This window comes from Macadamia integrifolia, unplaced genomic scaffold (assembly GCF_013358625.1).
Source record: "Macadamia integrifolia cultivar HAES 741 unplaced genomic scaffold, SCU_Mint_v3 scaffold585, whole genome shotgun sequence".
NCBI lineage: Eukaryota > Viridiplantae > Streptophyta > Magnoliopsida > Proteales > Proteaceae > Macadamia > Macadamia integrifolia.
This window is the reverse complement of record NW_024870493.1, coordinates 237,829-254,406: the sequence shown is the minus strand read 5'-3', so window position 1 is coordinate 254,406 and position 16,578 is coordinate 237,829. Positions and strand designations below refer to the sequence as shown.

The 16,578-nt window shown below is 44.1% G+C and overlaps 1 protein-coding gene across 2 annotated transcripts in view; it reads right to left on the bottom strand.

Annotated features, from left to right (window-relative positions):
- Window positions 1-11,383: 11,383 nt before the first annotated feature.
- Window positions 11,384-16,578, bottom strand: part of LOC122069340 (serine/threonine protein phosphatase 2A regulatory subunit B''beta-like) — a 31,659-nt gene continuing 26,464 nt past the window's right edge. The window contains exons 13-15 of one of the 2 annotated variants that reach the window (XM_042633326.1): window positions 16,327-16,477; window positions 12,095-12,121; window positions 11,384-11,997 (exon numbers count right to left, since the gene is read on the bottom strand). In XM_042633326.1, the coding sequence (XP_042489260.1) occupies window positions 16,337-16,477 (141 nt within the window). In that variant the 3' untranslated portion in view covers window positions 11,384-11,997; window positions 12,095-12,121; window positions 16,327-16,336. The remainder of the gene's footprint in view (window positions 11,998-12,094; window positions 12,122-16,326; window positions 16,478-16,578) is intronic. The other variant, XM_042633325.1, reaches the window with a different exon arrangement.

Here is a 16,578-nt window from a genome sequence, read left to right as displayed (position 1 = left end):
CCTTCATCATCTGTCACCCAAATCAGCTTTTCAACACACATCACATTAGCTCGATGAGCCGACAACCAATCCATACCCAGTATAACATCAAAATTCTGCATATTGAACTTAATGAGTTGTGCATCAAAGTTCTTTCCACTAATTTCCACTGGGCATGGCCCATACACTTCCTTCAACTGAGTAACTTCACTCGTAGGCATACTGACAATCATTCCGTGATCTAGGATTCTGGGTGGCATCCCAAGTTTCTCTGTAAATCTCTTAGATGCGAATGAATGAGTAGCTCCTGAATCGAATAAAACATAGGCTAGTATGCCTGATATGGGTAGGATACCTAGTGTAACAATACATATAATTTCAGCAGGTCATCAATATTAATCATAATGAATTTCTTAATTTAAAATGTACCTGCTACTACTTCTGTACTGGCCTTAGCTTCCTCGGCTGATAGAGGATACATCCTTCCCTGTGGTTGATTTCCCCGAGCTAAGGGAGGTCGATACGCAGAGGGCTGACTGGAGGGCAAGGCTGGTCTGACCCGACAGTCTTTTGCATAATGCCCATATGAATGGCAGTTGAAGCAACGAATCTAAGATGTCGGAATTGGGTCGGGGCCCCTCTGCACTTGACCCATTGCAGATGGAGGTCGAGGTGGCCTTGGAGCTGTAGATGCCACACTAGTGTTCGGGCGAAAAGAGGTGGAACCCGAACCACCAACTGGTCTATGAGGGTAGCCAGATGGCCTATAGGGCTGCCTATACATAGGCCCAGAACTGTACAACCCGCGGTATGCTTTGGAGGAATTTCCCATATCCGAAAATGGGTTTGTTCTCTTCCACAGTCCAGGGGCGAGGGACTGTTCTCCCTTTTGCTTATCCTCCATGGTCTTGGCCTTCTGCACAATCTGGCCATATTCGATCAAATCCAAGACCTCAAGTATAGACCCAATAGATGCTTTTAGGCCTTTTAGGAACCTCGCTGCCTTCTCTTCAGCTGTCCTCATATGCCTTGGGGCAAAATGGAACAAACTCTCGAATTGTTGTTGGTACTCAAGGACAGTCTTACCTCCTTGAGTTAAAGCCATGAACTCAGTCTCCTTGCGGTCTCTGAAGCTGCGTGGATAATGGTTGTCTAAGAACAACTCCTTGAACTGTTCCCAAGTGGGTTCTGGATGGGCAGCCAACAATATGGGCTTGGAGGCTTGCCACCAAGAATTTGCCTCCTTCTTAAGTTGCAACCCAGCACAAATGAGTTTCTGTGCCTCCATGCACTCGAGCACCTCAAATATTTTCTCTAGTTCCTAGATCCATTGGTCCGGTTCCAGAGGATCACTCCCCACCTTAGAGAATACAGGTGGTAAGTTCCTCTTGAATGGCTCCACTACCCTTGACGTATTATTCGTCGGCGGGAAGTTAGGAGCATAAGCCGGATAGTAAGAGTATGGAGGAGGCATCCCATACTGAGGAACACCGAATGGTGGAATTGGAGGTGTACCTCCCCCTTGTGGTCCCATTCCCGACCCTACAGGCGGGTCCTGTGGAGTGAGTACCCGAGGAGGTTGACCCGGTTGAGAAAAGTCCAACTGTTGCTGAATAGCAGTCATAAATGCTTGCTGTTGCTGAAGCATTTGTTGCTGAAAAGCCTGTTGTGACTGCTGAATTATAGTAGCAACATCTCCTGGTGTAATGACCGGTGGAGGGTCCGGGAGTGTAGTCATAGGTGGGTCCCCATGTGCCCCACCCTGACCAAGGGTCTCTGGAGGTAGTGGAGGTGAGGTTTGCCCCACAGAGCGGGACCTCCTGGGATTCAGTGGTCGACCGACCGGACGAGGACCCTGCGAGGTACCTCGGGCATTACTACCGGATCTAGTACGTACCATCGTATCCCTGTGCCTGGAACATATCACACACCATATTGGTTAAATACCGTAGAATTGATTTCGGCACACAAATATATGCCATCACATAAGGTATTGTAGTGTATGATAGTCTGAAATTAACCGTAACTTAATTTCTGAGATACAGGGCCAATGCCCCAACAGGTGTGTCAATGGTCCCACTTGACCATAACACATTAATATAGGAATAATATCAATAATAAGAATCAATATAATCATGCTAGGAGGAGGGGAAAAATTTCTCAAAATTTTCCAAATTTTCACAACCGGTGGGCTGCACCGGAGGGTAGGGGCCTGCCGATCGAGCCAGTTGGTCCCAGTACCTCAAACTGATGGGTGGCACCGGCGGGTAGGGGCCCGCCAATCGGGCCCGCCAGTCGAGCCCGCCGGTCCTGCCCGAGTAAAAACACGAACAGGGCCCTACAGACCCTGTTCTGTCTTGTCTCTTTCCCCAACTTCTTTCTCTTTCTCCCTCTCTTCCTTGGGCGATCTTGGAGGTCTCCTCAACGCGTCTACTCGCGAGTCTACTCATCAACTCGGCGCCTTTTTGAGAAGGTTCAACTCTCACTTCCAAGTAAGTTTCTTCTCTTCCTTTCTCAGAATTTTCATTTGGGGGTAAAATGCATGTGTAGACCTTAGTCTAGGCTTTCTTTCTATATTCCTCTCCATAGAATAGTGTTGCCATGTGATTATGATGCTTCTCTTGCGGTCTTTTGTAGTTTATTAGGATTTTATCTCCTCATTTGGAGAAAACCCCAAATCGTGCCCTAGGTTTCCAAATTTGGGGATTTCTTCAATTCTCGCTCTTTTTCTCCAATTGATGATTCCTTTGTGATGCATTTCACTTGATTTGTACTTAACATGCTATAGATTTCATGAATTGTCCATTATGCTTGGAATCCCCATGTATTCCCATGAAAAACCCCTCTTTTGTATTGGTTTCCTTGATCTTCATCACATACTTGTATTCATGGACCTCCATAGTCTATTTGGGTATGTTTTTGTACCTTCATGATCCCGCTACCATGGCATTTCATTCTAGATCTAGGGTTTCAAGCTTTTACTCCATTGTGACTGAGTTTGCGCATTGCAATTGAATCCTCTCATGTCACGTATGCTCCTTGCTGTTATTTTACTGTTTTAGCATGTTTCCCCTTTGTCACTTACCGTGCATCATGTCCATAAGTTCCCTATCATTTCTAGCTTGTCGCCTTTTCCATTTTGCAAGAATTTTGGGTTTTGGGCTTCCCTTTTACTGCTGTCATTTTCTTTTCTTTACTCACCCCGCTTTCTTTTCTTCTTGCCAGGATGTCATCTCGCACCGGCAAGGGACCCTCTTCCTCTGGCGTTAGACGTAAGACTACCGCTTCTAAGCAAAAGAGTGCGGAGACCAGCTCTTCAGCCCCCCGCACAGGGAGACCCAGACCTGCCCGGTCTGACCCTACAGACTATGATGAGGAGCACTTCCTTAGTGCAGAGGCAGCAGCCAACTGGCCGATTTTCCTGAAGAGGTTGGTGATGATGGAGAAGACCTTGATAGTCGACGACTTCTACAAGGCTCGGCTTCAGGAGAGGTTCTTAGCACTGGGCTGGGATTCTATCCTCCACGTAAACCAACCATGCTACGAGCAGCTAGTCCGTCGGTTCTACTACAACTTGGCGGTGTCTTATCCATACGGGGAGTTCACCATAGGCAGCTTGGTGAAGGGGGTAGACATCCAACTGACAGTGGATACCTTGGCCAACATCCTGGGCATATCGATGGTGGGGCACCGATACTACAGTCCTCCCAGGAGTAAGCCTCTGGGACCATTCATGAGCCTGGAGATGCCGGACTTCATCTACGAGACCATCTGCGGTAGCAGTACCCGTCCAGAGTTTAAGACGTCCTTCTACCCCGAGGTTCATTTATTTGCCCGATTGGTCTAGTTCAACCTGCTCCCCAGAGGAGGTCATCAGAACCAGGTGGGTTTCATGGCGGCCTTCATCGTGTACTGCATCTACACGGCCCCAGAGGGAGGCGATGAGCACTTGTGCCTTCCGTATATCATTCTCAGGACGATGGAGCACCACACTTCCCACCCTGAGGATGGAGGATTCCCCTATGGCAGGATCCTCACTAAGATCTTCGAGTTCTTCGGGGTGGACCTGAGCGGCGAGGAGGGGAAGACTCCGGCTGATAGGTTCGACAGGAGTAACCTCCTGAGGATGGGTCTCCATACCCTCATGGATACACCTCCGAGAGCAGGAGCTCAGAGAGGTAGGGGTAGGAGGGCTGCCCCTATGGAGGATGTCCACATGGAGGAGGAGTCCAGCGAGGAGGATGAGGACTACGTTCCTCAGGACGAGGAGGATGATCTGGTGGGTGATGGCATACCCTCAGGAGTCGAGAGGCCTCGGTCCTAGTTCCTCCAGGGCTGCAGCCTCACCACATAGAGCCCCACCCCCTGGGAGTGGTGCATACGACTTCGAGGGCATGATGTCCACCATGCGGGCCTTGCAGGATGGCCAAGTTCAGTTACTGAGAAGGCTGGACGAGAGTGCCTCCAGGGAGGAACGCATCCTGGAGAGGTAGGCCACTTTGGAGGATTCCTTCCTCAGGCTAGGTCAGGACTTGGACACCACGGCCAGCGCCATGTCAGTAGATTTTGGCCGACTACGGAGGGCGGTACGGCTGGTGAACGCGAGGTTTGACTATTACGACCATCGCCTCGACTTCAACTCTAGGCCTCCGGCGAACGTGGTGATCATCGATGATGACGACGATGACCAGTGAGGGCTTAGCTCGCCCACACCAGCTGTTTATCTATTTTCCCTTTTTGTAGACCTTGTTGTATTTTTTTCATTTCTTCTTATTCCTTGTATTTGCGCTGTAACTGGATTCATTGTGGAATAATATATTTTTGGATAGTGATTTTTATGGTGAATTCAAATGTGGAATACTTGTGTAGTTTAGTTGTGGTGGTTCTTGTTACTTTTTAGCCTTGTCGTATTGAATATGTTGTTTATCAAGTGTTGTGTGTAAAATTTTTGGAAATCCCATTTTACGCCGTTATGCTGCCGAAATTTCGTCAAACTAGTACGCGATAGGTTATATCACCAACTTAATTACCTTTTATTTACTCTCACGCATGACATGAATGCAACATCTAATGCAACCCTTTTTAATACTTCATTCTTTGGCTTTTAATCTTTAAAGCTTTTACATTAACCTAACCCCATTTCCCTATTATAGAGTCTACGGGATTCTAATGGTATGCTGTGAGTGGAGCAGAGCATCACGCTCTGATACCACCGTTTGTCACACCCCGTTCTCACATAACCGGGCCAGTGACCGGGTTAACACCGGTTAACCCAAACCTGCCAGGATCATCAGATGTTGTATTCCACCACAGCATACACACAACTAATATAAGCTCATCAGATCAGCGGAAGACTAAGTTTTACCTGAGAATAATCCCATAATACTTGATACCCGAATTGTGATACAATAATTATATACATTTTGGCCCGAAGGCATGATATTTACACAATAAAAATAAAATTCAAATATCAAGTACATAAGGGAATCCACCAAAACAATCAGAGTACACAGCTCGGTTCGGTATCAAGGCTAGAGCTCAGCTCGGCATCAAGGGTTGAGCCCAGCTCGGCATCACATAGAAGAGCTCAGCTCGGCCTCAGAAGTGGAGCTCAGCACGGCCTCAAAGGTGGAGCTCAGTTCGGCCTCAGAACTGCTATCCCGTAGCACAACTCTCGCACGAGCAGTCAGTGTCGTGCTCTAACTCCTCAGGGGTCCACCAGTCCTCTTCAGGAAACTCGATTGTGGGACCCACCCCATGCTCCTCAGATGTATGACCTGTAAAATCATCTAAAAAGGGGTGTATACGTGGAATGAGCTCACTAGCTCAGTAAGTGGTAAGATGGACCACACAGCAGTCCACACATCAAAACACAATCATATGCACTACATGCCATGCTATACATTTTAAATCACATCCACCTAAGCAACATTACTAAGTCCTTGGTTTTAGTGCTACTACAGCCACAGTGCGCGTATACTCCGAGTACGAGCCGTGAACTCCCTCCCGCGATATGCCCATAGGGCTGTCGGAGAAGGCCCACTGTGAGTACTCGAAAAAGTAAAGACAATGCCATCCACCGGCTCTCAACAGAAATGTAAATGATTAAAAATAAAGGTGCTGACTCCAGCAATTTAAAAGTAGTACGATTGGCCCTCTTGAATGTATCACCGGGGTTGCCGACTGTCCTACATGACCCGCCGGACGTTATGTCTAACCGCCACAGTGACCCGATGACTGCGACCACTGCTTCCCTCCAAATGATAACCCAACACCTTAACCCCTGTTGGGAAGGGTCGTAGCACGGGATGGTGAAAATCCTAATACCGCATGCTCCTATATGACAATAGTAAGATTACATAGTGCCTCCGTGTCCCATTCCACTGGCCACCAATGCACTCGTTTCCAAGCCGACTACGGCATCTAGCCTATCAATGCATCATGTACCATGATGTCCACATTCAATTGGCATTTAGAAAGTAAACATAGCACATATGCATAACAATGTGAGGAATGACTAATCTACATAGCATATTCATGATGGCATAACTAGACTAGATATAATTAAATGAATGGCAAACAATGCCTTGAAACAAGGCCAAACGTCCTCTCCCCACTTACCTGTAGCGTACAAGGACTCCCGTTCGGTACGGGTGAGATCCGGTGCGAATCGGGTAGGATTCGGTGAACCTAACATAATTGAACGGGTTAGTACTTCACCATTTTAGGATCAAAATTAATGATATTCGATGACAAAATCATGTTTAGAACGTCAAAAGAAGGTCACACGTCCGATTTGGGTTCAATCGGACATAAGGATCACCTTCGGAGCCACATGGGTGGGTCAGACAGGTGGGCAGTCTGGCCCACCAGTCCTACCCACCGGTTTGGACCGGTGGGTAGGGGCCCGCCTGTAGGCCAGCCGTTTGGGCCCGTCGGTTGTGCCCGAAGGCCCCCCTGCCCTCTCAGGTGGGTGCCCACAGGTGGGTAGGGGCCCACCGATTGCGCCCACCGGTTGCACCCACCGGTCTTGGCGGGAAAAACCCTGTTTCTTCCCAACTTTCTCCATTCTTTGGGGATTTAAATGGGGCTTTTCCCAACCCATTCTTCACACCTTCAAGGTCCTATAGGATGGTTCTAACCTAGATCTAGGTTAGATTCAAGGGATGGGAAATCATCTTACCTTCTTTGCTCAAGAACAACCTCAAACCCTCCAAATCACTTCAAACCCACAATGCTTCTTCCACCTTGTCAATACCTCTTCCAACCCTTCAAGATCAACACATAAATCATCCATTAAACCTTAGATTCATCATTTTAAATGGGATTTACAAGATCTCAAGAAACCCTACTCGAATCAAGGGTTTAAGCTTGGGTATGATGAACGTTCAAAGAACTCGACTTTGCTTACCTCCAATTGTAGATCTAAAGTTGAAGATCACTCTTCCGGCGCCGGAATGGAAAGATCAAGCTTCGGCGCCGCTGAAATCCTTCCCTTCTTCCTCTTCCTTCTCTTCCCTTCTTCTTCCCTTTCTTTTCTCTCTCCTCTTTTCTATTCTCACCAACGTACGGGTGTCATAAATGAAAAGAAAAGAAAACATAAATGCTATATATATATATATATATTTCCTAAACAAGTGAATAGTGCACATGGATGGGTCACTCAGGTGGGTGGGTGCACCCACCTGTCCGCCCACCTGAGGGCCAAAACTTGAGATTTTGACAGAGTTCGGGCCTGGCGCGAACCCCACCCCTGGCATACGATGTAGCATACGTATATACCTTAAAATACGGCTATAATACCTGCTTTATCCGTACATGGCCTTATGGTAGGTGCATGTACACGGCTTGGGCACTCCCGTCTCTTTTGGCACTGGCTCGGACTTGTCGGGCCAGCCGGTGTTTAAGGTCACCCTTGCCATCATAGCCCATAAGGAACCCGCTCTAACTCCCTCTGGTTCGGTTCCTGCATGGTTAAACCGGTTCAAACGCGAAATCAGACCGGGTTTAAGAAGCAGGGTATTACAGCAGTTCTGATCGTCGGTCCACTGGTGCTTACGCCATCTACCTTGGGCCAAACCTGATCTCCTGGTCCTCTCGCAAATAGAAAATTGTGGCTCGTTCCTCAACTGAAGCTGAGTACAAAGCATTAGCAGATGCCTCTGCCGAACTCATATGGTTGGAATCTCTATTTCAGGAATTGAGCTATCCTATTCAAGGTCCCCCAATCCTGTGGTGTGATAATATAGGTGCCACATATTTATCGGCCAATCCGGTGCTCCATGCTCCCACCAAACATGTAGAGATTGATTTTCACTTCGTTCGTGAGCGTGTGGCCAATCATCAGTTGACTATGCAATTTATCTCCACAACTGATCAGCTCGTTGATGCTCTCACTAAACCTCTTGCCACTGCCCGATTTCAATTCTTGAGGGACAAGTTGAAGGTTCGGTCTCCTCCACCTACAACTTGAGGGGGTGTATTGCTCAGTATTGATCAACGCTCCAACTTACAGATACTTGGGTGATAAGATTTCCACATCAGCATCACAATCTCACATGTGATATCAAGCTCCACAAGATCTCAGATTTTTTATTATCCTATCTTTTGTAGTTGGAAACTTAGAAATTGTGTATTGTTACTCTTGGAAGAATCAGATTGTAATCCGATCTTCCATAGGTAACTAAATCAATCTATTATCTCATGTACTCATGTATATATACTATTACCTAGTAAATGAAACACAAGAAATTTTCTCACAATCAATAATGGTCAACCTGAAGCAGTAGAAAATTTCAGCTTTAAATTTGTGCCCAGGTAGTGGTTAATTTAGTCCGAAAGGGATGAGCAAGGCCTCTTTATATGCCCCTTTGCACAGCAAATCTGGTTTACTTGTTGTGTTTGCTCTTTGACTGTGCATGAGTGGGTCGTCCTCCTGGCTCCACTAAGATTGAACAGAATATATTCTTTGTTGTACGTGCTTACTATTGTTTGGGAGATTTGAAAGCAATGAAATTATAGAATTTTTCATGTTTCTCTTTCCCCTTTCAGATCCTGGATTTCCCCAGTAGATAAAAATGTGGGTGAAAGTGAAACTATGGTTTTAATCTATAGTTCCACTGGCTTTAATGCCTCTGCTTACTCTGCTCTTCCCCCACCTGAGGTCCCCCATTGATTCTTTTCTCATATTTATTGATGCAGCTTTTTTGTTAAGCAAACATCAAGAAATACGAAAATAAATCAAGACAGATAGCACAACACACAGAGATTTAACGAGGTTCACACACCGATGTGGTGTGCTACGTCCTTGGGCAAAGAAGAAGATCTTTCACTATGCAGAAGAGAGATTACACCCAAGCAGCGGCAAGAAAACTCACCCGGAAACCCTAGCTCGAAAAACCCCCCCAAATTACAATGAATAAACTCAACAAGATGATAGTACATTATATATTTCAAGTCATGGGTCCACCCATTAGGTCGCGGTCAATTCAGTTGAACGAGACTGAAACTTCCCATTCAAGTCGGCACCAAAATATGTTGGAATGAATCAATCTTCAAAATGGGTCCAGAATTCGAGACAAACTTAGCATCTTTCTATAATGTCGAGGGCTGTGGGGCTTGGATGCTGTGTTCTCTCTTTTCTGGTCGGAATTCTGCTCTAGTTGGAGGGACCCTTGCACTCAGGATGGCTCTTCAGTCTACTCTAGATGTTGTTCTATAGAATATTATCATCTACTCAGATTTCCAGGCCTTGATCTGGTGCCTTACTGATGCCTTAGCTCGGCCTCTGACTGAGATCTCTACCAATGTTCGTGATATTCTACTATTGTAGACTCGCTGTGAGGTTTGTCTATTTAACAATGTGAATGAATCGGCATATGTTGCTGCCCATTCTATTTCCAATTGGGTGGTGACCTTCACTCATTGTGGGCTGTGGAGGTCTTCCTCCCTTGACCTTCTATAGATTGTATGCCCCATTTTCACTCCCCGACCCTCCCACCCCCCGGCGGGTTTTCAAGAGAGTGTTTGCACCCAAAAAACCAAAAAGAACACAGAACCCTCTTTTTGCCCCTGAAAATTGAGAATAAACAGTAGGGATGTAAATGGATTCAAATCAAACATATAATATTTATATTATTTTATATCCGCAACTTATAACTTTCGGACGGATTTAGATAGTTGTTGAAAGTCGATTTTTAAATATAGATTTCTCTTAAATAGATATAAACATAAATCAAACACAAATTTTTGATTACTCAATTAAGTCCTTAGCAAAGACTTAAGAGTGGAGATGCGAGTCTAGAGATAGCAGTGTTATATCTGTCTTTTGCGTTCAGCGACGAAAAACTAGAACTAGAGAAGACGAGATGGTGAAGGGCTGAGTGTAAGGAGTAACAATGTGTGCCCTAGGTTCAAAGAGCCTTTTTGCCTAATAATAATATGAAATCAGACCTTAGGTTGGGACGATGGTGTTAGTAATCGGGACTGGGATCAATCTGAACCGATACCAATCCAGGACGGCCAATATCTATCCCAGAAGGGACAGAGAAAGTTACCAAGCTATATTACACGGCCAGACCTGACCCCAAACTGGAGCAGTTTTTTGGCCCTAAGTCCCAACATGATCGACTAAACGTAACAACCGCAAAAGGCACGGCGAGGGAATTCATCTCCATGTCAACAGCGAGTGCTCACCTAAAATGGAATCATGAAAAAGATCACTTCTAGCTCGGAAGGAACTCAGATTCAATCGCTGGGAGTGCCTTCAGGTGTGTACCAGTGACTCCCAGTAATCAGATGGTCACTTTTTGGGAAGGGGGGGGGGTGGTTAGGGGTGGGCCTGCTGAAGTTCTGGATCCACTCGGAAGTGCTCCCCAGAAGGGAAATTTTGTCAAACAAGGCTTATATTGTTCAGGAAATCTATCAACCACGCCAAGCTCAACCATGTTGTCCTGCAACGGACTGGCATCCTACTTTCTATCTATATTTAATGATTTGTTGAGATGGGGCACAACTCAAATTTTCAACTTCTTAGAAGAGTTGGCCCAAACCCCAGGGATTTTCTATGCTTCATAAGGACTGGAGAGCAGAAAGGGTGCTTATTCCAGTGCTCAAGGGTGGGCAACATGAAGAGAGCACATCCCGGTATTACTGACGGTTCACCAGCCAGAGTGGTCAGAAACTCTCGCTCAGTTGGATCAGAACTTGAAGTAGCATGGTGCCCAATGAACCATATCTCATGTGTATTGCCCCTCGCACCTCTCATGTGTCTCACATAGCCATTGGTATTAAAAAAGAGGGTGGAGGGGAGGAGAGGGAGAAAGGAGGGACAAACGAAGAGATGATGCAGTTCATCATCAAAATCTCGGGTAACTGGTTTTAGATTAAAAAAAAATTGTATTTATTAGTCGACGGAAAAGTAGCATTTAATGAAGAGATGATCTGAATACAAATGATCAAGATATTGTTCTTTCCACCAAAAATCCAATAAAGAGAAAATCTAAGGAGAAGAAAAACCCAACAGAAAAGGACCAAAGATGTAACCATTGTACCAAGAATAACATGTGCCCATGAAGCTACCGCCTGCTCAAACTTCACACAATGGACACGTTGAAAGAAAAATGCAAGAAGACTAATGGAACAGCTTTCCTAACAAAAAAAAGAAAATAAATCTGACCGATAAAATTCTGAACGACTGTCACCTGGACGATGTTTACATCACTTGTAAGCAACTGGCCCTCCCACTCCCAGGGAGGCAGCTGGCATTTCCAAAAGACTCAGTCCTGAAGCACTCCCCAGTGCCTGTTCACTTCATTTGTACTATGGCCAAACTCTGTTGCCTGCCAGAAAAATACACACACCTGAGACATTTTTCACATGGCAAGGCAGAAATTTTACTGCTGACGAGGGTGGATGTAGCAGCTAATTTTGTTCAAAGAGGATTTTCATGTCACGAGTGTTTCTTCATTCAACGGCCCAGGTTCATGTAAAAGCAAACCAAAGCTTTCTCATGTTCACCTGCAGAGTAGAAGCATTTTCAGATCTAAATTGATTTTCAAAAAGGCAGAGAAAAACAGAAACAAATTTTCCTGTACAATAAAAAGCACAATCTTACTTGATGTAAACATATCACTTGTTCCTTCTGGCATTACATTCATGTAGCATTTCCAAAAGATGAACAAACCAGTAAGTGATCATAAAATGAGAGAAAGCCCAACCGTAAATAAGAAATGACACCCAATAACTAACCATAACCACAAAACATAAAAGAAATCCAGAAGGTAACTGTTGAGAGAAGTTGACCGAACCCAAAAAGAAAATGCCTTATCAGAACCATAAATCAAAACAAGAATTCGTTCCCCCATCATGTAATCTCATCATGGAGCAGAATCAACTAGAGCAGAGGAATCAGAAGAGAATGAGAGTCATCATCATCAAAGGAATCTCTAAATCTGTAAGAACACTCACAAACCACATTGATCCAACCTAATAATAATAATGACAGGAGAACAGGATCACTCAAACCTTCCAAATCCTTCTCTGAAGCATTTGTGTGGGTACAACTCAAGGTGGTGGTCGTTTCCACCCCTTCACATGTATGTAGTATGTAAATGGTAAACAGGAATCAGCTAATCAATTGTGCATCCCAGTCATTCTCAAGCAAGATTACAGAGCTCATGCATGAAAGGAGGGTAAGCATTCCAAGAGGAGCAATCAATGGGCTACCCCACCTTCCAAAAGAAAATTCAAGTGGAGAGGAAGGGTTTTGTTACGATCTTCAGGACTCCTTTTCCGCACAAAATAGAGTTGACCCAATTTTCCATGCCCATTATCTCCACAAATAGTATCTGAGCCACCTTGCATTTTTTACTAGAGTAGTCGCTCAAGTCACCTATAAAGGAACCCCTCTTCCCAAAGGAGAAAGTTCATGCCTTCATGGTTTTGAAAATCTTCAAGACTCCTTTCACGCTTGCAGTACATGTTAAACTTGCTCCCATCAGAGTACCCCCTCCTATCTAGACAAATAATAAGCGAGACAACTTTATGCATTTCTTACTAGAATAGTTTTGAGCACTATAAAACAAATAATGGCGTCAAAATTCAGACGGGAAAGGAGAGGCAGACTTCCCTTCAAAGAATCTTCACTATGATGAATAGCAGAACAAAGATACAAGGGAATAATAACCTTCAAGTTACTATAGGATCTCCGTAAATCAGAGATGCATGGACTCAATGAATTGACCTGTCTTTGACATGTCAAATCCAACATCTCATAGATTCTTAGAAGTGAAACAAGATCAATCAGAAAACAACATGATGGAAGTTTCCAGAAGACATCTCCACATTAGTCCATCATGTTCTTTTCTATACAAATGCCCAAGTCTCTTTTTGAGGGGAGAAGGGGAAGGTGGAGAGCAGTGGAAAGATTCCAAAACTCCATAGATTCTTGGTGAGACTACTAGTTTTTTTTTTTTTTTAATCATCTTTGCCCTTGTACCATACTTGATATCTTTTCACCGTAAGGTTTGTAGGTGGCAACCAAAATCAAACACCAAGAACCTATACCTACATATTGCATATTTCAGAACTGGATTATTTGGCAAAGCAAGGGGTGCTAAGACCCCGAATTTGGTCTGGGAATTCTATCCCATAATGAGATGTAGTTTCAGTCCATAGTTGTAGATGACAAGGTTGAGGGAGTAGGCCTAACAAGGATGGTGTAATTGTTGTTGATCCTATGTACCCAATATCCTTTGCACTATCAAAAAAAGAACACCAGACCCCACCCGTCCCCCCCCCCCGACCAAAAAAAATATATATATATATATAAAATAATTCCCCAGTGTGGGATCGTCAAAACCAATGAAACCCACTTGGTCTAAAGCCAAGGGGAACCAGAACCACTATACTCAACCTTGTAAAATTAAAAAATTCAAAGAAGATAAGTTGAGAAAAGAATGCAGCCAAAACCAAGAGAAACAGAGTACTTAGCTGGTGCACAGCAGACACATGGATTCAGCTACATTTTATTTCATTTGCTTTGAGCATTAGAATAATAAAGGAAGATAGTTCTGTTCCCTTCACAGATACATCCCATTCCATTTGTTTTTGCCCTAGAAATTACTTAGGAAAGATAATTCTAATCATTTCAACTGTTCGTTCGACCCGCCTGCTCAGGTACAATTTGAAGTAGTCATATTTATTCCGAAGTTTATCTTCTCTAGTCAATCTCGGAGTTACTATTTTCAGCCAAATGCGTTTCCCCAGCAGGGCCATGGTTAGTAGTTGTAAACTTGTAATTATTATTTTCAAAGTTCAGAAATTGAACGGAAGGAGATTTATTTCCCTCAGAAACCCTATTACTTATAGCTTATTTTGATACTGCTGTTGCTGTTCAATTTAGTAATCTTATTCAACAAACCTGATTCTCAGTGAGTCAATTACTTTCTTCCTACCCGATTATGTAATCCAGGTACTGATTCTTCTCCAATCATGCAAATTTGTTGCGTGTTCTGGAATTCTGTTATTAATTTCCCTGAAATTCAACTATTTTAGATATTAGTTGACTGGATCTCTATTAGCAGAGTTCCAGATCTTCATTCATTGCTTCTACATAGAATACATGTCCTCAATAAAAAAAAATGCCACCTAAGTAAAGGACTCATGGTAAAGGATCACCATGAAGACACAAGGATTCATGGTAAAGGATCAGCTAGAAAAATGGTATCATGGTAACCCAAGGCGGTGGCCAGGCATCTTGTCATCTAGGCAACCTGCTATGTATGGTGGGAGGCTTTAGGTGTAAAATGCAATATTTTTTACCCTTTAATATAAATTTTAAAGGACTTACGTGTAAAATAGAAATTGTGTATCTTTACTTCTAAAAATACAAGGAGTTATGCATAAACTCAGTAAAACTACTCTTTTCATTAAATACAAATAACCAAGTTCTTCTTGGAACTTCGAAGGGATCAGTCTTCTTTCTCTTCTCCCCGATGCGACATGATGGAGTACGTTGACAAAGATGAAGCAGATGACCAAAACAGGTATGTACCCCCCCCTCCTCCTTCCTCCTCCATATTCTTCATCTTCTTCCTTTTTTTTTCTTTTTCTTGGAAGTGATGGTAGCTTCGTAGCTGTAGCAGCAATGAATGCTGCTGCATCTCCAGCTGTGGCTGCTGTTGCTGTAGCCGAGACAACAGCAGCAGCCAGGAAAACGACCGCTGATGGTTCTTCCTTCTTTCTACTCCTTCCCTTGTGCTCATTTTCCCCCTATTTTGCCCCATTTCCCACTGCAATCTTCTTCTCCACTGGCAGTTTTTTGAGTTAGGCCACCTTGACAGTGAAGCGACCAAACGCCTTGGCCCACACAAACTGCCTAGGCACCAAGGCAATAACTCGACAACTTTAGCTAGAAATGCATTAACACTTTATTAATATTTCCCATATATTTCTATTATTTTCTTATTTTCACTAATTTACTTTAATATATTCATATCACCAAACATAGTCGTCAAGTCATCCCCTAGGCGCCTTGTTGATGTGGCCTTATCTGGGCCCCCACCAACGCCTTGGATTTGCCTAGATGCCATGACAACTATGTTTCCAACGATTGGAATGAGATTTCTAGATATTGAGAAGCTGGCCGCCTGTGACATTTGATAACCTTATGATATTGGAAACAGCTAAAAACACCCACCAAGACAACATTTTGTTTGACACACTCTGACCACCTGTACAAAAGAATAGAAGTGTATACCTATTGACGTAAGGAGTGTAAGAGCTGCAGATACTGGTATTTAGTTACATTTGCCAGCTACCAGGGCATGGCAAAGGATACACTATTAACCAGTCCAACAAAATATGGCTCATAGTTTGAAATGTCCCTGTAATGTAGTAATTCTAGTTATCATGTCCATGTTGTAGGTACAAGCCATATTATTCAATATTTCAAACCTATTCTCATAATAGATGTCAAATCTCATCTCAAGAAGAATAATAGATAGTTTTCAATACGGGCCTCTAAATGGAGAAAAAAAAATCCTCTCGTAAAAGACGTCAAATCTCATCCTAGGAAGAATCATAGATGCTTTTGGATACGTGCCTCTATATGTAAAAAAAAAAAGTGAGACTGACCAGCCGTCTCTGGCAGACCCCATAGTGTCCGGCAAAGATACCAGTATCTGGTTCTAGATGGCAGACACCCATAGTCATGTAATAACAAGGAAACCAAACAATTTGACAACACCACCACACACAGAAACTTGGAGATTATCAACTGCCGAGAGAACAGGCAAGGGAGCACCGCTGAAAATCAACATCCAACAATGGAAGGAACACACTTACCTAGTTGGGCTCAGAAGGGAGCTTCAAGTGACTCGTCCCAGACTTCCGCACTTCCATTGGAGGCATCCTCACCATCTTCTTCCATTGAAAGCCTTATATATTCTCTATGGGCAAAGCGGTCCCACTCTGTCAAAGTTGGATCCTCACGTTCCTGCAGACAACATAGCAGCAGTTTGGATGTCACTAAAACTGAGCTACCAATAGCCCATTGCTAGCACTACTACTCATATTCTTCTCAGATTTTGATCACAC